The following is a 25,523-nucleotide window of genomic DNA, read 5'->3' on the forward strand; positions in this document are numbered from 1 at the left end:
ATGTTTTTAACTACGTAAAACTTGCGAATTTACAACATTCTTTGCTGTCCCATTGTCTGTGCATATAAATAGATTGTCAGGTTTACCGACTCTTGAACATGCAACATATAATGGTCCATGGGAAAACAATCCGTATTCAGATCTATATCTCATGATTCTAATGATTGCCCTTGAGCTTTGTTGATGGTGATTGCTAATCGACGATTCCCTGTGTCGCCGTCGTCATTTATATATCTCCCTGTGCCCCCCGGCGTCCCCGTTGTAGTTGTGTCCCTGTGTCCCGGTCGTCATTTATATTCCCTGTGTCCGGGTCGTCATTTGTGTCCCGGTGTCCCAGTCTGTGATTTCTCTTTGAGGGTCCCGGGCGTCATTTATATTCCTTGTGTCCCGGTGTCCCGGTCGTCATTTATTTCCCGGTGTCCTGGTCTGTATATACATTCGTTTTTGAATTGGTCTTTTTTTTGGTTTTAGTTATTTACCTTTTTTTTTAGTTTTTTTAGTTATACCTCATGATTCTAATGATTGCCCTTGAGCTTTGTTGATGGTAATTGCTAATCGAACATTCCCTGTTTCCCCGTCGTCATTTATATATCCCCCTGTGCCCCCCGGCATCCCCATTGTAGTTGTGTCCCTGTGTCCCGGTCGTCATTTATATTCCCTGTGTCCCGGTCGTCATTTGTATCCCGGTTTCCCGGTCTGTATATACATTCGTTTTTGAAATGGTATATGATGAAATAAATTTTTGTATTTTTCCCCTTTTTTTCTTTTTAGTTTTTTTTTGGTTTTACTTTTTTTAGTTTTTTCTTTTTTCTTTTTAGTTTTTTTTTAATTTTTTTTTTTTTTAGTTTTGTTTTTCTCCTTTATTTTTTCATTTTTTTCCTTTTTTTCTTTTTTTTTCTTTTTTAGTTTTTTTAGTTTTTTAGCTTTTTTAGTTTTTTTATTAGTTTTTAGTTTTTTTTTCTTTTTGGTTTTTTGTAGTTTTTAACTTTTTTTTAGTTTTTTTAGTTTTTTTACTTATGTCCTGGTCGTCATTTATACTCCCTGTGTCCCGGTCGTCATTTGTGTCCCGGTGCTTTGTTGATGGTGATTGCTAATCGAACATTCCTTGTGTCCCGGTCGCTTTCTCTTTGAGTGTCCCGGTCGTCATTTATATTCCCTATGTGCTGGTGTCCCGGTCGTCATTTGTGTCCCGATGTCCCGGTCTGTAATTTCGTCAGTCGAAAACATGACGTCAGTCGGCACACAAACATGACGTCACTCGACAGACACACACACACACAGACAACTTATTTTTATATATATAGATATATATATATATATACATGGTTTTATTTTCAGGGCGGCATAGGTGTTCCTGTCAAGCATCGAAGCATGGGTTGGTTTCAAATTGTCTTAAATGTGGTCGCATTGTTTGCACGCAAGAAGGTGCTGGTCCGTGTTTCTTCTGCGGAAATTTGGTAAGGAAATTTTAGTCTATTAGTTGGGATTGAATACAATCTAATAGCTCAAACGTAAACAAAAAAAAGAGTCGTAACATGGAACCTCCACTTATCTCTATGTATATGTCGAATTTATCTCTACTTACTGTTCCTCCTCGGCCGATTCCGTTTTTATGATTTTTTGAAGTGTTCGTTTTCTTTTTTTCTTTTCTTTTTTTTGCTCTGTTTCAAGCTTATTGAATAGGATTAAAAATGGATGGTTGTTATTACTGTTCTAATGCAAAACGTAACCTGCTATGTCCCATGTAAATTTTTTCTGAATATTTGTTTTGGGTTTTTTGACGCTTAAATTCAAATCTTAAGAAAAAAAGAAATTATTAATATCAAAATGATTTAAAAAAACCAAAAGAGATGTCTAAAACCGCAACAAGCAGTGCCATTGTGATTATCTGAACCTATAGGAATAAAAAGAGAGCTAAATAGTTGCGGCTGTAGAAGTCACCAGAAGAAGAAGCATAAACTGAAATATTGTTTTTCAATTTTGAAAAGTAGAAAATCTGCTTTATCAAGTTTGTTGAAAAGCTAGTGTCTAGAAAGAAAACCAACTGGAGACACGGATCACTAATAATTTACAATTAAATTAAATAGCTTGAAAGAAATAATTGCTCGCATGCTGAATAATGCTTAACGAAAATACATATCTCCTGGTTCATTGTCTTTGGCCGTGGACAAAAGATTTGGCCCTATTTGAAACGACTAGGACTTGAAAGAATCATCTTTTTTAAACTGTATAGATATTTTTCTATTCAATTTCCCCAATCAACGGCAATCACCTTGTTTGTTTTTGTATTTTTGTTTATTCTGATTACGCAGAGTAGCCGGACAGTGTGTGCATACTCACCATCAGAGCTCCTTATAAACCCTCCTCCCTCTTCTTTATCCAAAATAAATCCCTATATAGTATCTATTTCTCATTAATTCAGACAATTAAGATAACAGAGATCAGGCGGCTGTATTCGACATTTTTATGGCACTTGGTATTAACCAAGTGACATATAGCAATCTCAAAGTCTGTCGGTCTGTCGGTCCGTCGGTTTTGCTACTTTAGGCACTTCCAGGTAAGCTAGGACGATGAAATTTGGCAGGCGTATCAGGGACCGGACCAGATTAAATTAGAAATAGTCGTTTTCCCGATTTGACCATCTGGGGGGGGGGGCGTTAATTCGGAAAAAAATAGAAAAATTGAAGTATTTTTAACTTACGAACGGTTGATCAGATCTTAATGAAAGTTGATGTTTGGAAGGATATCATGTCTCAAAGCTGTTATTTTAAATCCCGACCGGATCTGGTGACATTTGGGGGAGTTGGGAGGGGGAAACCTAAAATCTTGGAAAATACTTAGAGTGGAGGGATCGGGATGAAACTTGATGGGAAAAATAAACACAAGTCCTTGACACATGATTGACATAACCAGAACAGATCCGCTCTCTTTGGGGTAGTGGGGGGGGGGGGGTGAATTCTAAAAGATTAGAAAAAAGGACGTATTTTTAACTTACGAACGGGTGATTGGATCCCAATGAAATTTGATATTTAGAAGGATATCGTTTCTCAAAGCTCTTATTTTAAATTCCTACCGGATCTGGTGGTATTGGGGGGACTTTGGGGTGGGGGAACCTAAAATCATGGAAAACGCTTAGATTGGAGGTATCGGGATGAAACGGGGTGGGAAAAATAAGCAGAAGTCTTAGATACGTGATTTACATAATTGGCATGGATCCGCTCTATTGGGGGGGGGGGGTTAATTCTGAAAAATAAGAAAAAATGACGTAATTTTAACTTACGAAGGAGTGATCGGATCTTCATGAAACTTCATATTTAGAAGGACCTCGTAACTCAGATCTCTTATTTTAAATCTCAACAGGATCAAGCGTAATTAAGGGGGGGGGGGACTGGAAATCTTAGAAAATATTTAAAGCGGTGAGATCAGGATGAAACTGGATGGGAAGAATAGAAACCTGTCTAAGATACGTGACTGACATAACCGGACCGGATCTGCTCTCTTTGGTAGAGTTGGGGGGGGGGGGTAATTTTGAAAACTGAGGTATTTGTAGCTTACGAAAGGGTGACCAGATCTTAATGAAATTTGATATTTAGAAAGATCTTGTGCTTTAAAGCTCTAATTTTAAATTCCGACCGGATCCTTTGACATTGGGGGGAGTTGGAGGGGGAAACCGGAATTCTTGGAAAACGTGAAAATGGGGTGTTTATCTTACGAATAGGTGATCGGATCTTAATGAAATTTGATATTTAGAATAAATTCATGTCTCAGAGCTCTTATTTCAAATCCCGAAAAGGTCTTTTGACATTGGGGGGAGTTGGAGGGGGAAATCTTGGAAAACACTTGGAGTGGAGGAATCGGGATGAAGCTCGGATGAAGCTCTTGGGTAATCGGATCTTAATGAATTTTGATATTTAGAAGGAAATCGTGACTCAGAGCTCTTATTTAAAATTCTGACCGCCATTAAGCCTCTTATTTTCCTTTTTAAATCAATCTATTGATTCAAAGAATTTTGTTAGAGCTCATACCATATGATCTCTTGGCTCTTAGCTCTTCTTGCTTCGTCACAAGTGCCATATGAGCTCTTAGCTCTTGTTTTATTTAATTTCCCCCGTCGGCGGCAGTCAGTTATATTTTATTGATTTTCATTGCGCAGCATTGTCGGGTGGTGTGTGCATGCTCCCTACGACCTCCTCCCCTTCTTCATCCAAAATAAATTCCTATATAGTATCTGTTACACATTAGAATTAAACAATTTTATTTCTCATTCATTCTTTTTTAAGCATTTTTAAAAAATCTAGTTTTGAGTGTCAGCTATGACTGAGGTTCACTTACTAATTCAATTAGATTGTGTATGTTTGTCATCAGAGGGATTTGATACCTTATACTTAATCTCGATGTATCATTCTTAACAAACCAGAAAATAAACTTTTTCTTAGCTGTTGATAAGTGACAGTATCTCTATAGCAATTTTCTTACATATTCAGTGATGTTAAATTGCTTTGATCCTCTTATTTCTAGATATATATATATATATATATATATATATATATATATATATATATATATATATATATATATATTATGTGGACCTTGTAAATATTTTAATTTTACTAAAATGATCTATTCATGTGTTGTAGGTTACTAGTAAAGAACATGATGAGATAATAGCACGTGGTTCGAAGAAATCTGAGCAACTGATCAAGAAATTGATGGAAGCTAAACCTGAAGAGCCACCTGTTGATGAGAGTTTGAACAAAGCAGTTGAGCACAAAAACAAACTCTTGGAATATGATAGAACTTGGTAAGTTATTCCTCCCTCTACGCATATACTATAATGACCCGAACTACGTATATATTTTTGTTCGTTTTAAGCTTGATTTCCATATTCAACCTGAGCTTTACTTGTTTTGAAATATATTTATTAATTCATATTAGTACCTGTTGTATGTATTTTGCTCTGATTATTCATTTAATTTCTGTTCATTTTTGGTTTCATTTATTCTTTAGTAGTAATTTTTTGTCTTTTTGAGTTTGATTATTGTAAGTTTCTATTTCTTCTGATCTTAAGTCTGACCTTTACCTTTCTTTAGAAAACTTCTGTTTCGGATTTGTTTTGTTTTTTTAATTAACTGTTTCAATGATAAGTAGTCTCTTGGAAGGATTTGCTAATGGACCCTTTGCCTTTGAGACATTCAGCCGACGTTGGGGGCCACAAAAAGATTTTTTAAGTGTCGAATCCTCTTAAATAAAACGCCCGCATCGGGCATGCTTCCAGTTTCTTAACAGTATTTACTAAATCTAATGATTAGAAATACCGGAGGGCGGCACTTTCAAACCCTTGGGAACAAGCAAAAATGACATTTAATAACAGAAATGGTAGAAATACCTAATCTGAAATCCTAGTTAATCGTGGGGTATTTGAATGTCTTAATACTGGAACTGGAATGGAGTTTTATAGTCTATCAGAAAGAAATTCTTTGACACTATTGCCAAAATTTCTATTTTTGCTTTCTAGTGCAAAGGTTTAGCAGCTTTGTTGCTGCCAATCAGGGTGGCAGTAGCTTCTAGCTGAAGTTTTCTGCCATTAAATGATATTTTTGCATGCTTCCACGGGTCTGAAGGTGATGCTCTCCACCATTTCAAGCCATTTCTGTTCTGATTCTGGTTGAGTTTGTCACTTCGTTTTTTTTTGCGTTTGGAGCTAAAGCAATAGGGTGGTAATTAAGCATATCTCTTATAATTTAGATTTTTCTTCATTGCTAAAGAAACTAGAGCTTGTCATTTTTCAGTTTCTCAAAAGACCAGACGCTAGATGGCTTTGTCAATTTTACTCGACACTAGTGCCATTTTCCACGTTCTATAAGTTACCCATACTTTTTGGTTAAGATTGTCATTTATCCGTGCTAGGCATTCGAGTGCGTAAGTCATAATAAAGTTTCAATCCCAATTTATTTATTTTTTTTAGCGAGAGACGTACTCATGTTATTGATGACGAAAGTGACTACTATTCATCAAGAAATAAATGGCTCTCGGCTTCAGAGAGAGCTAGAATAGAAAAACGTGAAAAAGAAATCCAGGAGCTGAGATATGGACCGAAAAAAGCAATGAAATTAACCATAGATTTTGCAGGTATTCTCTTTCATCATAGTGATTAATAAGTTCTTAATCCTAAGAGGATGTATTCCTGATAATCATTAATATCGTATTATCTTTTCCTCTTTTTTCTTTGTGTTGCTCTGACGTTTAATTGGTCCTCGCAACAAAAGTGATTTTCTGGAAAGAGATGTCAGATTTTCCAATTTAAGTCGGGCTTTATTATTATAAATAAAAATAAATAAACGTAAAATAAATATCTCTAGGCAAAAACTGCACGTTGAATCCTTTAAGCTTAAGAAATCTTCTTAATCACGCTTTGTTACTCTCGCGTCACTCTTCAACACGACCACTTCCTCATTGAGACAATTAAACACATAATTCATTCCCCTCTTCCTTCCTCCTCAAAAGGAAAGCCATATTGACCTTACAAAATAACAATAATAATAATAAAAACGGAGATAATGATGATAATTATCAAATAAATAAGTGGGTAAGAAAATCTTATTTATTAATTAACTCTATTTATTCAAAGTCAATCGGATATTTTTTTTTTAATTTATATTTAAAAGACCCAAGGGAGTTCCTACATCTCAGCTCCTGTGGAAGCTTTTTGATGCAGACCTCGTATTCCTACGATGTTGTTCTGACACCTGCTGGAAAAGACTGTGGAGCATTGATGGAAATAATCCAAAAAAAGTGGTTTCTTAAAGTCACTTTTGGGTTGAAAAATCTACTTGAAAAGATATGCAGTTCTTTTTTTTTCTCGACTTTTGAACAACTTGTGACGCCAAGAGAAAAGAAAAAGACTTTTCTGTCTTCCAATTCTCAAGCGTAAAACATTTCTATTTCATTTCAGCTTCGTTATTTAAAATCACTTTACAGAATTACTTTTTGATTCGATATATGATTTTGAAACCAAGATTAACACCGTGCAATCACTCGCAGATGAATCTGTTGCGGTGGGTCGCCGAGAACCATCAAAGTGAAAATTGTACAGGATGGAAGAAAAAAAAATGAGGAATATACATATCTTTGGTGCATTATTTCAAATGTATTGAAAGTGTGAAGAATAAGGGCAATTAAAAGAAATAAATAAACAAAAATATACTTATCTATTATAAGGAAATTTTCAGGACGGAGGGTGATTGAAGAACAACCGGAGATACATAAAATCGATTTAGAAGCCGAATTCGGTTCGACCTCAGAGAAGAAGAAATGGGAAGAAACTTTTGTCGAAGAAGATGAATATCGAGAGAATCAGCTGCCTCGTTTAAAAGTAAATGATTTACTGTTGTTGTTTTTTTTCGAAAAACTTACCTGAATATGTTGTAAATGGTAAACCACAAACGTTATTTAAGTACCCTTTCTAAGTAATTAAAACTTTCTAATTTTGTATACCAATTCCTGCACACACTTGCGTAAGAATCTAGGGCGGGGTCGGGGGAAAAGGGTCAAAATGAAAAAGTGCAAAAATACCGGAATCTAAATGACAAAAGAGATGGCTTTTAAGAAAACCTTAAGGTCCCCTACGTGCTTATTTGCCTGGGTCGTTTAGTTTTATCCCTAGGAGAGTTTCATTAAAGGGGTTGGTCCTTTTGTTATTAACCCTGAAATCACAGTCTCAGTCAATTATTTTGATATTGGCTATAAGTTTAGTCTCGACTTAATAGATAGTAAGAAACATTAACATAAATAGTAAGTAACATTAACATTAGCTTATTTTATTATGCCGATCACGTTTTTTCTCGTGTTCAACTATGTGTTGTGGCCGTTTTGTATTCAATCAATTTTATAAGAATCTAGGGCGATTTGATATTCAATCATTTGAGTCCCCTAAGTTTATACAACCACCTTTTCCCTAAGAGCCTTATATGCCCCCGGGGCACGGCTTACAATACTCTCCACTGGCTCTGGGGGGAGGGGGTTGTGTTCACCCCTGAGTTTATGTTTTTTATCTTCAAACTATTTTTGACAATTACATAAGAATCTAGGGTGGACTCGCGGGAAAAGGGTCAAAATGAAAAAGTGTAAAAATCCGGGAATCTGAATGAAAAAAGAGATGGCTTTTAAGAAAACCTTAAGGTCTCCTACGTGCGTATTTGCCGGGATCGTTTAGTTTTATCCCTAGGAGAGTTTCATTAAAAGGGTTGGTCCTTCTGTTATAAGCCCTGAAATCACAGCCTCAGTCAATTATTTTTATATTGGCTATAAGTTTAGTTTCGACTCAATAGATGGTTACTAATATTAACTTATTTTATCATACCGTTCGCCTTTTGTCTCGTGTTCAACTTTGTGCTGTGGCCGTTTTGTATTCAATCAATTACATAAGAATCTAGCGCTATTTGATATTCAATCATTTGAGTCCCCTAAGTTTATACAACCACCTTTTCCCTAAGAGCCTTATATGCCCTCAGGGCATAACTTACAATGCTTCCCACTCGCTCTGGGGGGGGGGGGGGTTGTGGTCACCCCTGAGTTTATGTTTTTTATCTTCAAACTATTATTAAAAACTACATAAGAATCTAGGACGGGCTCCTGGGAAAATGGTCAAAATGAAAAAGTCCAAAAATATGGGCATCTGAATGAAGAAAAGGATGGCTTTTAAAAAATCCCAAGTTCTTCTACGTGCGTAGTTACCTGGATCGTTTAGTTTTATCCCTAGGACAGTATCAATAAAGAGGCTTGTCCTTCGGTCATCAGCCCTAAAATCATAGTCTCAGTCAATTATTTTTATATTGGCTATAAGTTTTTTCGACTTAATAGATAGTAACTAACATTAACTTAATTTATCATACTGACCACGTCCTGTGTCGTGGTCAACTTTATGTTGTGGCCGTTCCCCATGTAACCCGACCCTTGTCTAACTCAACCCACTTCAATTCAACGTATGCAACTCAAACCGTGATCAACTCAACCTCCGCTTAACGCAGCCCTCATTCAACTCAACTCAACCATCGTTTAATTTAGATTCCTTTTAACTGAGCATGCTTGCAAGTCAACTTTCACTCAACTCAACCCCTATTCCATTCATTCCCTGCAACAGGTTAAGCTACGTTGAATGGGGATTGAATTAAGCTTGGGTTGAATTGAACGAAGGTCGAGTTCTACGGGGGATTTGTTCCATGAAAACTGGTGTGGCAACCTGCCTTTTTCATCCACTATTTGTGGTAGCCAAAACCACAAGCATTTTTTTTATGGCAAACATTTACATTTCACAAAAGGGGTGTCACATGGCTATATGCAATAATATCTGGCTCCTATACTTGCCTAGAGATAGAATAGTTGTGTTTTATTGGTGGACACCTAACTTACACGTTTGAAATTGTGCATCTCTTGTTGTTCTTTTTTTTCCCAATATTGGGCAAGTAGAGATTACAACCTTCATTGTTGTATAAGTGCCAAGATGTTTTCAGCTTAACTTGAAAATATTTATGTTTCCCAATATAATAAGATATACACCCTAATCTTTTTTGAAAATATTTGTCATTTTTATAGGCAATTTCAGCTTGGGAATATTTCTATTATATCAACATGTACTCACTGCTGCTACTGTAAAGCCTCTTTTTATGGTAGACATATATTATTTATAGTTTGAAGATTCAGGAATCCTAAAACCAACCAAAGAGAAGCCATTGACAGGCCAAAAAACACCAGTTTCTCGGTTACAGGACAGCGATCTTCAAGTTATGTCAGACGATGGAATGTGCTTATCAATGCACCAGCCCTATGCATCCCTTCTTGTTGCGGGAATCAAAAGGTTAGCTTTTGTGTTTTTCTTCGGTATCTATACATATATATGAAAAATTTTATACATCAACTTTGTTGTAAACTTGTCAATATTTTTCAGTTAAGTTCATGTAAAGCACAGCTCTCTTAATAGACTTTTTCGACTAAGCACTGCGTAATGAAAACCCTGTCCTTATGTAAAACGTTTTTTTACTGGCACTAAGCAAGGCAAATTGAGATGTTGCTGAATTTTCATTCCATCTTATTACTACTACTACTAATAATAATAATAATAATAATAATAACTCACTGCAGCATCCAGCCGCCTGAGGCTATCACAGCTACGCACGCTCCTCCTCCAACCTAATCTATTTAAAGTCTCCCTCTTTACACCCTCCCAGGAAGTTCCCATTTTCTTTATATCTTTATTTATGACATCCTCTCAACCCAGACAAGGACGACCTGCTTTCCGTGTAGCCCCAGATGGTTGGCCAAAAAGGACAATCTTCGGTAATCTGTCATCCTTCATCCGTAGAACGTGCCCTAGCCATCTCAACCTTTATTTCATTATAGCCCTAGAAAGCGGGATTGAACCATATCTTTCCTACAACCTACTGTTTGAAATACGGTCAGTCAGCCGGGTACCCAGAACAATCCGTAGGCAATTTCTCTGGAAAACATCTAGTAAATTTCCATCTGCTTTTCGGACCGCCCATGCTTCAGAGCCATATTTGACCATCTTATTACGGTATATATTTATAAAGATGCCTACTCCCCTTATTTGAAATGTTAAAGGACAGCAAAAATATTGTGTGTTTTAAGGATACATTATTTTCCACCAAGGAGATAAAATAATAAGAAAAATAAATTAAACATTGTAGTTAATTTGGTAAGTTAGTTGAAATGGTTTAAGGAAGGAAATTGGCATGAGGGAATTTTATGTTACTGTTTAAAGTAAGCTTTACTTTATCGTGGTTGTGTTTCAATGTCTTAACTAAGGAATCGATACTAAGTTCTACTGTAAGGTTACTCACTTGTGTCAACTGCAAAATAGTTAGGTCATCTAAAATCTTGAAAGTATATTAGTAATTGCTCAGAACACTATCATAAGTTATCAGAATGGATAAAAGACATCATTTTGTTTCTTGCATAGACCCGCAAAACCATCCTAGCAAAGTTAGATTCATCTCTGCTTTGAAGAAGAATACACTGCTCTCTATCAGATAGAAAACTTGCTAAAATTCTTTTTAAAGATAAAAAATAAACTTAAAAAATAAATAAAAAATTAATTAAAAGATTAAAACAAACTTCTTTTTAAAAAATAAACTTTATTTTTGTAAGCGTAGTGCTTATTTATTATTTAAGCAAAATGCTCTGTTCCATTTTTTTTTACAAATATGGGGCGACCTAAACCAAATATGATGCAGGTGGATTTAAACAGGATAAAGACGCATTAGATAAATGTTTCTTCCTTTCGTAGTATTTTCTTTCAACAGTGGACCTGACCACCTTTATGCATAACGGCACAAAGCTCATATTTTGCTTTTTTGTCATAATTTTTACAGATATCACTGTATTTGGGACCTAGCCAATCACGTGATCTTAAAGGGGTGGTTAAAGCTAATATTCCTCTAAATTACTTTTACAATTAGAGTCTAGTTCATATTTGAGAGATTACATCATCGGAAGAGACAAGATTTGGTTCACAGCTAGTGGATCAAGTTGAAATTTTCAGATGTTTTTTTTTTGGGGGGGGGGGGTGGTAGAGAGAATTATAATTTTATCTGTAGGGTAAGGGGGAAAAATGATTGTGTCTTGTCCTCGCAAATTGTATATGTTACATTTTTTATACCTATCTTCTGAATGCCTCCTTAGATTGTTTAATATAATTTAAGTGTCTTTCACTGTCTTTTTTCTTTATTTTACGTTTTTTTATTAATAGCTCAAAATTGAAACAAAATATAATCTTCTTGTGTAATTTTTTTTCACAATTTTGGATGGTACTCATTGTCAGTATGCAATAGCATGGCTGTCACTCCAGTAGAAGGGTATGTTTTTCTCCATTAGAGTGCTGTTTGTGAACTTCAAGTCCATAAATTTATTTCGGCTTTTAAAAGAAGGTAAGAATTATGAGAGGGTATCTCTGTAGGATAGAGAATTGCGGAAAGATGAAAAGCTTGTCTTCTTCGTATCTTTGAGATGAGAAAGCTTGTCTTCTTCTTCTTCTTCTTCTTCAGATTTTAACTTTTGTCTTGATCCTTGATAGTGTCCAAATTGTGTTTCTTTTATTTTAGGGCCAGACGCTTATCAATCCTTTGTGTTCTTAATGCGAAAAAAAAAAGTTTGAAGTAGTTTGAAGATCTGAATCGAAATTTTAGTGGACACGGAAACATGTTGGAAATAATTCCCATGTCAAAAAAGTAACACGTGTTTTCATTCGGTTTTATTCAGGAAAAGAATACTGTAAAATTTATAGATTGGCAAGGTGCTATTTTTGAAAAAAAAGGAAGAAAAACAGCAACAGTAAAAATAGTATAGGTAGATAAAAAAAAATATTTAGTGCAAAAAAAAGTGTCATTGGGTCATGGAAAAAAAAACATTTATGCACAAAATTATGACACAATTATACAATTACACTAACTCATGTAATTACATATAATGTCGCGCACATAATATATAGGTGGCCAGATAGATATTTAATGCTTTAAAGGCACATGGACCATGGCTAAAAAAGAGAAAAATAGCAAGCAATGAAAACAGCTCATACACATTCAACAGTACTTATGCCCCCCCCCCTCCCTCCTTACAAAATATCTCTCTATGGGTCATTTCCAATTTACTTTTTATTGTCCTATAAACGTCATAAGCCTAATATATTGTCAGCGCAATTGTAATATTGACAATATGCTTAATTACTTACAGTTTTTTAAAATCCCTGCGATTCATCCCAAATGTTAGGTGTTGTTAGGTTATTACATGCTAATATGAATCACCAGACTCAGTGGTGTGGCTCCCAATATTGGGGTCTGGCTCCTAGTCCTCTCTTTCATCACACATGCTTTCTGGTGCTTGTGTCTATGGCTGGGGGAAAAGATAACTTCAGTCTCAAGGAAAGCCCAGGGGGACACTCAGCATGCTTTTTAAAAACTATGGGCTGAAAACACGCTCTCCACGGCATTAAATTCTTCTCCCACCCTCGGTAACAATTTCCGTTGAGATCCCAAATTCACATTTTAATTAATTGCTTTTCCAGGCTTTTTTGAAGTATTTCGAATCTACTATAGAACTGACACCATCACGTTTGCAGTATTGCGAACCTGCTTTTTTGAAGTATTGTGAATCTGCTGTAAAACTGACACCATCCCGTTTGCAGTTTTGTGAACCTGCTTTTTTGCAGTATTGCGAATCTGTGGTAAAACTGACACCGTCTGGTTTGCATTATTGCGAACCTGCTTTTTTGCAGCATTGCGAATCTGCTGTAAAACGGACACTGTCCTGTTGTATTGTGAACCTGCTGACACTGTCCCAAAATGGTGTCCTCCCACTTCTCTCGTCAACTTGAATTAGCTGTACTAGTTGCTATCATCGGTAATCATGTAACTTTTATGCTAGGTTTGTCGTGTTTAGTCGTAAGATTCTAAAATTTAAAGTTTAACAGTGATTTTTGCTAAATTGGAAGTTTAACATAATTTAAAGTAAAAGGCCTAATCACTAATGAACTTATTAATTATTTTAGATATTTATAATATTTTTTTCAAGGCATGAAGGTAGGACATGGTACTCAACCCATAGAGGGCGACTTTGGATCGCATCTGCTGTTAAAGCTCCGACTCAACAAGAAATCAAAGAGTTGGAAAATCTTTATAGACATATTCTTAAAGGTAATATTGCGTTGAGAAATTATAGAAATTAATTATATAATAAAAACACCCGAAAAAAAATTTGAGTCAAAATTTTCCTTCAGTTTCTTTTTTTTATGTTTAGTGAATATTCAATGAGATGAATATGCTATTGTATCTAATGCAATCCCAGTTTTTGTATATTACATGATATTAATTCTCGTTTAGCGAAAAGAAAAAGAAATCAATGAAGCCAATTATTTATTGAAGTGTTTAACATGGGTGAACAACTTGAAGCGTTGAAGCAACCTTTGGCGACAAAATTATGTAGGATTAAGTATCTTTTCTATTGCTTGAAGCTTTTCAAAACCTTGAAAACGCTATTGTCACTTTTTTACCATAAAAAAAGCTAACGAAAAAAAAATGCTGGGGCTTTCCTTAAAGATGGTCTTGAAGTACGCTGTTAAAACCAACTGTAATCTCTATTTTCTGACATTCAGCCAATGGTATTACTTTTAAAATGCTCCATATATTAAATGTCGGGCTCCCAAAATGTAAAAAGCGGCCGGAATATTTTGTTAGTTCTGAAGTTGCAGGCTACTTCGCCTCAAATATAACACCTATTAATTATGTTCTATGTATTTGATGAAGAACAATTTTATTCTATGTCTATCTCTACTGACTGCTATGTAAAAGTTTTACTAATAATTGCTTAACTATGTCATCGGGATGCAGTGTTTTGTAGAAAATCATTGCATATTTTCGATTCAACCCAGATGCAAGGTGTAAGATGCATGGGTGTTAAAGGGGTAGCTGTCCAGCTTTGATTTTCTTGTTAAATAGATTTAGCACCCTTGCTTGACTCCTTTTCGAAAGAAGTGTATCATAACGGCCGTTTTGCTAAAAAGCTATTAATATCAGGGGGTGAAAAAGGAGTATGTAAGGTAGATGTAAGGGGTGGCACGCTTACCTTTCATCTAAAAACATGAACGGGGAATAGCGTTGCTTTTAGAGGAATTGTACATACATTTTGTCCCACAAGTCATAAAGATTGAAAATCATTGTTTGTTCTTGATTTCAGCGAGATGCAACATGCCTATCTTTCTGCAAAAAAAGTTGGCACGAAAGAAGCGTTGGGTATTTTATGGGTAATGGGCCCAGTTTGGTCCTCCATTCATACAGATTAGGAATTTTTACATGATTTTTGGTTCAAAAAAGGTGCAACATACCTATCTTACTGCTATAGACCGGTAGAGTTGCCGGCAATAAATTTTGGAGGGACAAGATCCAACTTTGGTCCTTTAATGTCCCATACTGAAACTTTAGTAAATCAATGTTATAATGATCGTTCGAGGAGAAGGGGGGGGGGGTTGAGTGCCACTAATGGTGTTTGATTCTTCAACTGTAGAATTAAAAATCTTTTCTTGAGTCGGTGTAAAAAAGAAGTGCATCGTGCTAACCTTTTTGCCAAAAATAGGGATGGGAAGAGTGGGAGAGAGACATGGGTTTAGTTCTACTTCCAACTTGTTTTCAGTTTTGCCTGCTCTAACACAGTTTGACTCTTCAACTTTAGAAACGGAAATCCTTTGATAAGTGGTTAAAAAAAAGTGCAATATGCCAACAATTTTACCAAAAGTAGCGATGGGAGGGATTGATAGTCACAGGTTTTAATTTGCCCCTAATTGGTATTCAGCGAAGAATAAGCTATCAATCACTTTGTTTTTGAGCTAAGTCATTATCCAATTCTTTTTTTTCCCAGTGTGTGCCACAGCAAAGGTGTTGTCAAAATTTCAAAATCTTCAAATTGGCTTATTTCGTGAATCCGTTTTGTTACAAAAAATGCGAGTAGTCATTTGTCAGCTTTAAGATTAGACTTAATAATTGTTAAAAAGAAAATTTCATCTCTTCAGGTAAAAAATTTGGTTTTCTAGCTGTGGTAAAACTTTCTAATAGCACTGTTGAGAAAAGGGCAATCATCAATTTCTTTAGCAATGAGAACTATCGAATCTTTAGAAACCTTTTCTATACCTTAGTTTCAAGCAAAAAAATGAAGTCACGAACTTCATCAAATTGAATCAGATTGAAATGGCTTATGAAAGTAGATGGCAGCACTTTAGAATTACCTGCCGCTTTTAGATGTTATTAAGTTTTTTTGTTTACTATTCCAAGAAAATATTGTAGTAGTGGGACTTCAAAATTTTCTTTTTGACTTCCCTTAGCAAATCTTTGCTGCTTATCTGCTCGTTTGAAAGGTTTTTGGTTTGTGGGAATACTCAAATAGTTTGTGGGAATAAATCGTAAGTAAATACAGCAGTAATAGTATTAGTAATAAAATATGTAGTAATAGTAGTAATAATTGTAGTAATAGTATTGTATATGTATTATATATAGTATTGTATGTAGTAATAGTATGTGTAATAATAGTAATAATGTTAGTAATAGTATTGTAGTAATAAAATATGGTATAAAAATATTGTAGTAGTGGGAAAAGAGAACTGTTGCAAATCATCGGTACTTCGAAATTTTAATTTAAGTTAAATCAAAATGACCCCTCCGCAAAATTTGCTGCAGTATAGATTGTCTATAACACTGTCAATTTACGAGTAGGAAGACGTACCGTAACTAAAAAAAAAATGAAACAAGTCCTATTGCTCAGAGGATCTAAGGCGCAATTATAACCTAGCTGCTAAATCCTGGAGGATTTAACTGAGATCCAGCAAGTAATGATGGATGTTTCCGACAAAATATAGCGCTTTTTTCAAATAGGCCTTGTCTAGCCATGCAAAACCAAAACTTTCGCTGTTGAACAAGTTTAGCTGAAGGGATTCTGCAGGCTGTTTGCAAGAAGTAAAGTTTTACTGTTGCTTTATTGAAAGCATTTGTGAGTGAAACCAAATAAAAACGTGCGGATAATTGGAAGTGTTTCTAAACACAATTCTAAACACTTTCTAAACACTAATTCTAATTCTAACCAATTCTAAACTTTCTAAACACTTGAAATGGAAACCGTAATATATGAACGTAATGTTGTACATAAATAAGTGTTTCCACTCTTGAAGCTTCATGAAAAACACTTTTTTTTTCTCAGCCCTTGTGTTACACTTGTGTTACTTGTGTTGTCCTTGTGTTACAGCATTTGGTCTTGAAGTATTGAGGAAATAATCCAACTTTGCTGTATAGTAGAAGACCGAAGAGAGGGAGAAGAGGCATTCCCCTTATATACAGAATAACTCCTGTTAGTTTTAAACTTTCATGTTACTATTTACTTTCATTTGAAAAAACATACATTTTCTTTTTTGATTTCCGTTTGTTTTTAGTACCACATCTTAATTGAAGTTCAAGATCATTGTTACAAGTTTCATCCTATCTTTCTTCGTATACTTGTCGTCCTAATGAAGGGGAGTGAAACTTTAAATCCAGATTCATAAGTGGAAGTCTGTAAATTTGGATCTACAAACACTTCTTTTAGGCTTTAGGTATTAACACCTCAATTGTGTATAAACTGTCGTGTCTTTAGGAGTGAGGTTTATCACTATGTGTCACTATAACCTCTGAAACTGAGGAACTTTTGAAAAACCACTGGTTTAATACAATCGCCTGAAAAAGAAAAAAAAATATTCGTGAACAATTTTCTCAAAAAGAACACACAATCATTTGTAGTTATGGATTAGAATACTTTATTATTGTATTTTCGGAAATACTGAGTATTGACGGTGTAATTTTGATCATAAACACTCTCCCTCCTGCCCCCCCCCCCTTTTTTTCTCAAATTAATCAAATTTCTTAAGGCCTAAAACTTAGAGGTAGGACCCATAAGTCACAGCTGAAGTAGCTCTCCGTGGCATCGTTGGTCTACTTAGAATTAGAAACAAAATAGATTTCATGAAGTGATTCCTTTTCTGAAAATGTTAGATTTTTGGTTTATAACAACTAACAATAATTTTTGTTTTTTTATTGTAGATGAAAATTTGGTGTTTCCTGAAGCCTATCCAACAGGATGCCTCCTTGGTTGTGTTGATGTTTCTGACGTCCTTCCCCAAGAAGAGTACAGGAATCGATTCCCAGATGGTGAAAGCGAATCACCCTATGTATTTGTTTGTGAGAATCCTCAGGAATTGAAGGTCAAATTTCCTGTCAAGGGAGCCCATAAACTATGTAATACCTTTTTCCATTTCGTTTCACTGCAAGGGGTCAGAAGAAAAATTTAATTAAGTATAAGAAAAATGAAAGAAATGAAAAGTGAAAAATACCTGTTAATAGAACATTATTATTAAGAGTAACCCTTTCGGTAAATGTAACAGTCTCAGAATATATTTCTTTGAAAGCACTCAATCATGGAAAAAAAATACAAGGCATATATCATTCTAAACTGACCGATTCTATCGTTTGGTAAGTGTGTGTGGATTTTTTTTGGTCGTTTTTTAATACGAGAAAGAATGTGCGCATAGACGAGATGTTTGGGAAGAAATCAAGGAGGCACACTCGTGCCTCTATAAAGAGGCGAACCACGACAATGTTAAGCGATCTTCGGTTCCAGTAGTCGCAGAGGGATGGGGAGGGATGCATTTCGTAGCCCGAGCTCCAACTAAGAAACCTGCCAAATTTCATCCCCTTCCGACTTTTCCTTCATGGGGAAAATCTGGCCGAAAGTTTTGACCCACCAACCCCAGCCCCCCTTTAACGTTGTCTGATCGGGCTGAAATTCACAAGTTAAGGTCCCCTAGGGCCCAGGAGCTTATCCGCGAAATTTCAGCTCGATCCGATAACTCCTTCCCTGTTTTCCAGAAACCACGCATAGCCACTTAATACATATTCTTTTTTTTCTGCCACGCCTACAGATCACAGTCAACATCGGATCTGGGTGTACGAAGACTCATTCGATGCGGAATTCTCCGAGTAAGTTTCCTTGAAAGTTTCGTAGGAAAATCTTAACCCCCCGAAAGTTTCGACCCCCAACCCCCCCCCCCCTTTAACGTTGTCCGATCGGGCTGAAATTCACAAGTTAAGGTCCCCTACGGCCCAGGAGCTTATCCGCGAAATTTCAGCTCGATCCGATAACTCCTTCCCTGTTTTCCAGAAACCACGCATTAGCCACTTAATTAACCCATTTCTCCATAAGAGCCCATGTTAATTTGAAATTTTTAAAAGTTATTCAAAAGTTATATTTACACACATGCAGGTGGTTAGCTCAGTCGGTAGAGCGTGGGACTTATAATCCTCGGGTCAAGGGTTCAAGTCCCCTATCGGGCGGTTTTTTCACAAAATATGAAAAAAACTTCGTTTTCTTAAAGAGTTAAAGACCTGGACTGCTTATCATTTGAGAGATAACAGAATATTAGCTTCTTATGAGCAAAAGAAACATTTCGGTCATTCTATCTATTTTTTTTTCTATTTTATACAATGATTTAATAGCGGGGGGGGGGGGGGGGTTGGGGGCGGCAGCCACCCAACTTCCTCTCCTAATTCCTGTACGAGGAGTACAGGAATTATTAAATTACATCCACCATGGATTGTAGAAAAACGTACAGAAATAATATGAAAAAAACTTCGTTTTCTTAAAGAGTTAAAGAGGCTGCGTCCCACAGTCGAACCTTAAAACGTACAGGAATTAGGAGAGGCAGCCCCCCAAACCCCCCGCTTTTAAAGACAAATTAGTAACAATGAAGTCCCCCCACAACAAAAAACCTGTACAAAAGAGTCTTTAAAAGCGGGGGGTTGGGGGGGGGTGGCAGCCCCCCAACTGCCTCTCCTAATTCCTGTACGTTTTAAGGTTCGACTTTGGGACGCAGCCTCTTTAACTGTTTAAGAAAACGAAGTTTTTTTCATATTATTGTGTTATAAAAACCATAAAAGAAATGCAGTTAAAGAAAAAAAAAGTTGATCCGGTGATTCTTTTTTTTAAGAACAAGTTTTATTCGAACTAGGGAATTGGTAACAAGATGTAACTTTGGAAAGCTGCCAGTGTTTCGCTTATTGTAAACAAGCACGCTGAAGCACGTCTATTATGTTTGCTTTTTTAACTTCATAAAACGCTCACGTAAAATCAGCTAAATAGTGTGTATCTTTTTAAACAAGGATCTTTTAAAAGACTATAGGAAAACTCATATAAGGTTTGTAGAACTATTTTTTAAAGGAATTTTAAGATTGAAAACTTCTTATTTTAGCTCTCTATCTCTGAGCTTTTTTCTCTTTTGCTTCTTGTTAAAAGACAAATTTGTTTTGGATTTTTTAGTAGTGTATTCTTTGATGATAAGGTGAGCTTTCTGGAAAATGTGGATTTTCCGGAAACCAGAAAACGGCCAATACGAAATTTATTAATGCTGATGCTATCTATTTGTCTTGAATGCCATTAGTTAAGTGTAGACTAAAAGATATCAGTGTAATAATTGTGGCCAAGGCCTCCTCTTTCTGCACCGTTATCGGAGATTATAAAATCCTTAGAATTTTTTTTAGGATTTTTGACAAGTACCAGAGAAAATATCTTTGTCAAATAAATGTCGAAAATGTATATAATTTGTCTTTTGTCACTTGGCTTAAATAAAAAAAATTCTACTGACGATGATTTTTTTTGTGTCGGAATGAATGAGCCTGAGTATTACTTATAATATTTTTCTTTTCAGATAAATTACCGCCGCAAATACATCAAGCTGCGAAGAAGTCATTGAGCACTCTGACATACTAAACAAAATCCAAGTTATTTCTTGTTTTTTTTTTTGTTTTTTTTTTAAGGAACAAACACTGTTCAAAATATATGTCACTTTTGATAAAGAGCGAATAACACTCTAGCCTTCAATTTATAGTGATTATTTTTCATTTTAAGGTGGACTTCTCATTTCGCTTAATTTATGCTTACTGTATAAGATGGCTCTTCACTCCTTTTCAAAAATCATATTTTGTAATGTGGTTAAACAAAAGAAAGTTTTCATATATGGATTTACAATTAGAAGAATTATATCCTGCATCCCACATGAGCTGTTGATGTAAATAACTGACGCACTTTCTTATGTCCTAGACAAGCTGATACCCTGAGAATATCCTATTGAAGAAATTATGCGTTCTGACTCAGCCAAATTTGTGACTGAACGTTTATATTACTGGCTACTTTACTTTTGTGGCCAGTAATTGCAAGATATATTGAAGGAATTCTGGAGTATGACAGGATCCATACATTTTTTTTATCTTTTAATACCAATTAACGTCTTCACCTGAAACCTTTCTCAGTTGAGATTGTTCTGTTCTTCTGAAGCTTAATCTTCCGTGATTTGAAGGAATAGCCAGCTCTCATAGACATGTCTTCCTTTTTGTTTGCGCAGAAATCAAACAAATGTTCACATCAGCCGAAGTTATAAATCGTATTCGCGATTTACTCTACTTAATGCCAGGAGTCTTCCCATCTTCGGTCATTTCTGTCCCATGTTGGTAGTTGTCGAAGTATGTATTTCTTTCTGTTGTTTCTTTTTTGTTTTTCTTGATTTACTGAGCATGCATAATGCTAAAGAACCGGAACCAGGAAGGTCAAAGAGACTCGCTTCGCTTTGAAAAGACTAAGGTTATGAAACAATATCTAGTTATTTATCATTAAAGTATTGTTTTTAATTGTTTTATTTTAGTATTGCTACTGATGACGGTCTCTGCATATGTAATCGAAATATATTGTATTTTTTTTTGTGAAAATTATTGCTGTCTATTCAAAAGATTTATTACTATTTGAACTTTTCATTCAGACATACCGGTGCGGAATAGCAATAAACAAGAAAAAGTTGGAATGTAATGTGACAACTAGAAAAATGTAATAGAAAAAAATTGAAATAGGTTTTTTGTATTATGATTTCTTTGTATGCATTACAAATAGTTTTATCCTGTTTGTTAAATAGCAAAATTAAATTAATAATTTGAAAAAGAAAGTGTAAAATTAAGTAATCCTTCATTTAATATACAACTTTGAGTGGCTCCAGAACCACATGCTTATTTTCCAGCCAGTAAGTGGTAAGAAGTTGGGGGAGGACAACTCCACCCCCCCCCCCAAAAAAAAAATTGGTCTCTTCAAAAATGTTGTCAAAACTAAGATAAGTCTGTATAGGTCACTATTGTTATGTACATTTTGCCTTTATGGTACCATTGTCTCAACTCCTTTTTCAACAGGTGTTGGGACAGCTTTTCCCTCCTCAACGCCCGGATTTTTACGCTAAAGTTTTTTTACTGTTTTAAAAAGTAGAGTTGAGAGAAAGAGTCAAACTTTAGCATAAAGAGCGGGCCGTTGAGGAAAGAACAGCCCCTTTCATATACGAAGTAGTTTCTGTTCGTTTTAAGTTTTAATGTCGCTCCTTACTTTCAGTTAAAAAAAACTCTTTTTATGGCACCTGGTATTAACCAAGTGACATATAGCAATCGCAAATTCTGGCGGTCTGTTGGTGGTGTCAATACAGATATCTGTAAAAGAGTTTGTATGTCCTCTGAGCTGGTGGGGACAACAAAGCTAGGCTAACCTAAAATAATAATAATAGAAGGTATTTTCCTATTGAAATGGTACGGTTTTATAAAGCGGAAAAGAATATTTTCATTGTGATTAATAACTTTTATTTTCATATCGTTTAAAACCCATACATTATAAACAAATAAATTATTCTTTTTATTTTAAAATAATCTATTAATTCATGCACACACCTATTTATATGTATATGTATATATATATATATATATATATATATATATATATATATATATATATATATATATATATATATATATATATATATATATATATATTCACATACACACACTCACACACACAACGAAAGTAGTGATGTCTCCATGGTTTTGAAGGAAATCCTATCCCTGCTTTTAAAGGGAACCTGTCCTGTCGTTCCGTGACAGCCAATCAGGAGAACCGAGCAGGAACTGATCACCTCTCCCGTTGAAAACTTAACAAACTTCAAATTTTGTTCAAGCAACATCCATCCTGCTCTTCAAAGGCACCTGACTAAGCAAAACCAACAACCAAACCCTGTTCAAAGGCTCTTTGCTGGGCAGAACAATCATCCAATCCCTCCGTTGAAATATTTATGGGAGTTATATTACAAACATTCGCCTCCCAAAATAATCTTCCATAAATTTATGTGTATTAGGGCTAGGATGGTCAAACCAACCTAATTCGTTGTTATCGAACGGCGAGTTGATAAGGAGATTATCACGAAATTGTGTTGGTTATGTCAATACAAGTATCTGTAAAAGAGTTTGTATGTCCTCTGAGCTGGTGGGGACGATGTAGCTAGGCTAAACTAAAATAATAATACTAAAAGGTATTTTCCTATTGAAATGGTACGGTTTTATAAAGTGGAAAAAAATATTTTCATTGTGATTGATAACTTTTATTTTCATATCGTTTAAAACCCATACATAATAAACAAATAATTTTTTTTTTTATTATAAAATAATCTATTAATCCATGCACACACTCACGTACACACACCTATATATATATATATATATATATATATATATATATATATATATATATATATATATATATATATATATATATATATATATATATATATATACTCATATATGTATATATATATATATATATATATATATATATATATATGTATGTATAAAATATATATATATATATATATATATACTCATATACACTCACACACACGATGAAAGTAGTTATCCCTCCATGGTTTTGAAAGGAATCCTATCCCTGCTTTTAAAGGGAACCCTGTCCTGTCGTTCCATGACAGCCAATCAGGAGAACCGAGCAGGAACTGATCACCTCTTCCGTTTAAAACTTAACAAAATTTCAGTTCTTCTTCTGAGCCCCCTCTCTTGCGAGAGGGGGGTGAGATGATAAATTTAATTCTTATGATAAATTAAACTTTTGTTACAAATGTATTGTGATAAACCTAATTTTTGATGTTGGCTCTAAGACCCAACACCTCGTTCTTTACGCTAAAGTTTTTTATTGTTTTGAAAAATAGAGTTGTGAGAAAGACTTAAACTTACGTAAAGACCGGGGCATTGAGGATCGGACAGTCCTTTGCATATACGGAATAATTTCTGTTCGTTTTGAGTTTTCATGTCGCCTCTTACTTTCAGTTACATTTTTTTTTTATTTAATAAATACGTAAATCCAATTTCTTAGTTTATTGTTCAATTAGCAATCTTAAACTAAGCTGTGTTTACAGTTAGATATGAGCTCTAAGTTCTTTTAACTAATATCAAAACGACCCATCAAGGGATTAAAATTTGGAATGCTAGTCTGACGCCCTTGGTAATTCTTCTTGGTAAGAAAACGCTATGCACTTATTTCACAATAGTCTTTTAAAGTGAAACACTTTTTGAATTTGGTTAGTTTGCTTTAAAGGATTTTTTAAGCCTTGATTGAAAGTTTTCTTAAGAGAATTCCACATCTCTTTGAAATTGGCCAGTTCTTTTCAGCAGTTTTAAGAACACCGATGACTGTGTCCTTAATAATGTTAAAACAGGATCCATGACAGCGTCCATGAGTTCCCCCTACAAAGCAAGCAAAAGCAAACTTTCGCATGCAAACCGATTAGGGTTCGCGTAGCGCAGGTGCCGATCTCCTGATTCTCAGCCCTCGGCCGGGGTGCAATGCGTGGTTGGGGGCAAGCCATCCGACGCTTTCCCGTGCTTTTCCCTAGATTTCTCTAGGTACCCATTTGAAGCTGGGTGGACTTTTGGCTTGTCTTACGGGGAAACGCCACTAACCCTCGTCCTAAACCAAACGGTCGGCATCACCGAGATTCGAACCAGCGACCCTTCGCTTGTGAGTTCGGCGCGTTAACCATCGGGGAGGGATGAGTTCCCCCTCCCTCCCCCTTTTTTGGGCAGAATTCTTTATTTAACTTAGAAATTTTTTTTCAATTTTTCTTTCCATGTCTTAAAAAGACATTGTGTACACCCTTAACAAAAAATCCGTTTGTGATATTATTGAAACAAAAAAGAGAATGGTTTGCATATGCTAGTTGTGATTTTTCTTATTAGAAAAATCAATATTTGTAATGACATTTTTTTTACTTAGTTTTTTTTTTAATATTGTTAAAAGTTATTTTCTCTATGTGCATTTTATCAATGAAGATTCATCATCACCAAAAGACTAAGGAAAGATGATGACTACCATTTTGAAGACTTTTTTTGGGGAAAGGACATGCAGTCTCCTGACCATGTTGATTGCGATGTACCCGATGATCTTTTGAACATGGCATAGACCATCCAGAACCCTTAAGAACGGATCAGCCCTCCCATTGAAAACATAAGAAAAATTGAATTTATTCTCTCACCCCCCTCTCTTGCGCGTCTGTGTGTGTGTGTGCATCTTTCAAATTCAGAAAGAAATTGATTCATTTATCCCTTCCAAAAAAGTTAGTAGCGTTTAATCCTAAATTCCAGGTGACCCTGCTTGATAGTGATTTAATTTCAGTAAAGCGTATTGACAATACTCAGGGCTTTGAGATCGCAAATTGTTTATTGTTAACTTCCATTTAATTATGAACCTAGGCGATTATTAAGTATAAGCTAAAAATGTTTCAGATATTACAAGATATTATTCATTTCAGATATTACAAGTGTTTGTCTGCACAATAATAAGAAACTATTTTGTTTTTTTTTCGGGGGGGGGGGATGAGCTTTTGACATAATAAATTGTTTTGCCATGCAAAGTAAAACGCTAAAATATGCTTTTCGACATATTTGTTGTTAATCGACCAATTATCCTAGTAGTGACCAGAGAATAATAGATTTAATATTTTCTGACCTAACTTTGTTTGCAGCATAAATGTTTTTCCTTTTCTTTTCTGTCGGAGATTAACACATGAAAAGAAACTAACAACTTTT

At 35.2% G+C, this 25,523-nt stretch overlaps 1 protein-coding gene across 1 annotated transcript in view; it reads left to right on the top strand.

Moving 5' to 3' along the window:
• The window catches only part of LOC136037904 (activating signal cointegrator 1-like), a 64,250-nt gene extending 43,821 nt beyond the window's left edge, over nt 1-20,429 (top strand). The window contains exons 6-13 of the mRNA XM_065720761.1: nt 1,339-1,457; nt 4,638-4,801; nt 5,966-6,129; nt 7,230-7,372; nt 9,687-9,853; nt 13,582-13,703; nt 17,622-17,816; nt 20,282-20,429. Coding sequence (XP_065576833.1) covers nt 1,339-1,457; nt 4,638-4,801; nt 5,966-6,129; nt 7,230-7,372; nt 9,687-9,853; nt 13,582-13,703; nt 17,622-17,816; nt 20,282-20,343 — 1,136 coding nt within the window. The 3' untranslated portion in view covers nt 20,344-20,429. The remainder of the gene's footprint in view (nt 1-1,338; nt 1,458-4,637; nt 4,802-5,965; nt 6,130-7,229; nt 7,373-9,686; nt 9,854-13,581; nt 13,704-17,621; nt 17,817-20,281) is intronic.
• The last annotated feature ends 5,094 nt before the right edge of the window (nt 20,430-25,523 follow it).

The sequence above is a fragment of the Artemia franciscana genome, chromosome 17 (genome assembly GCF_032884065.1).
Source record: "Artemia franciscana chromosome 17, ASM3288406v1, whole genome shotgun sequence".
Taxonomy (NCBI): Eukaryota; Metazoa; Arthropoda; class Branchiopoda; order Anostraca; family Artemiidae; genus Artemia; species Artemia franciscana.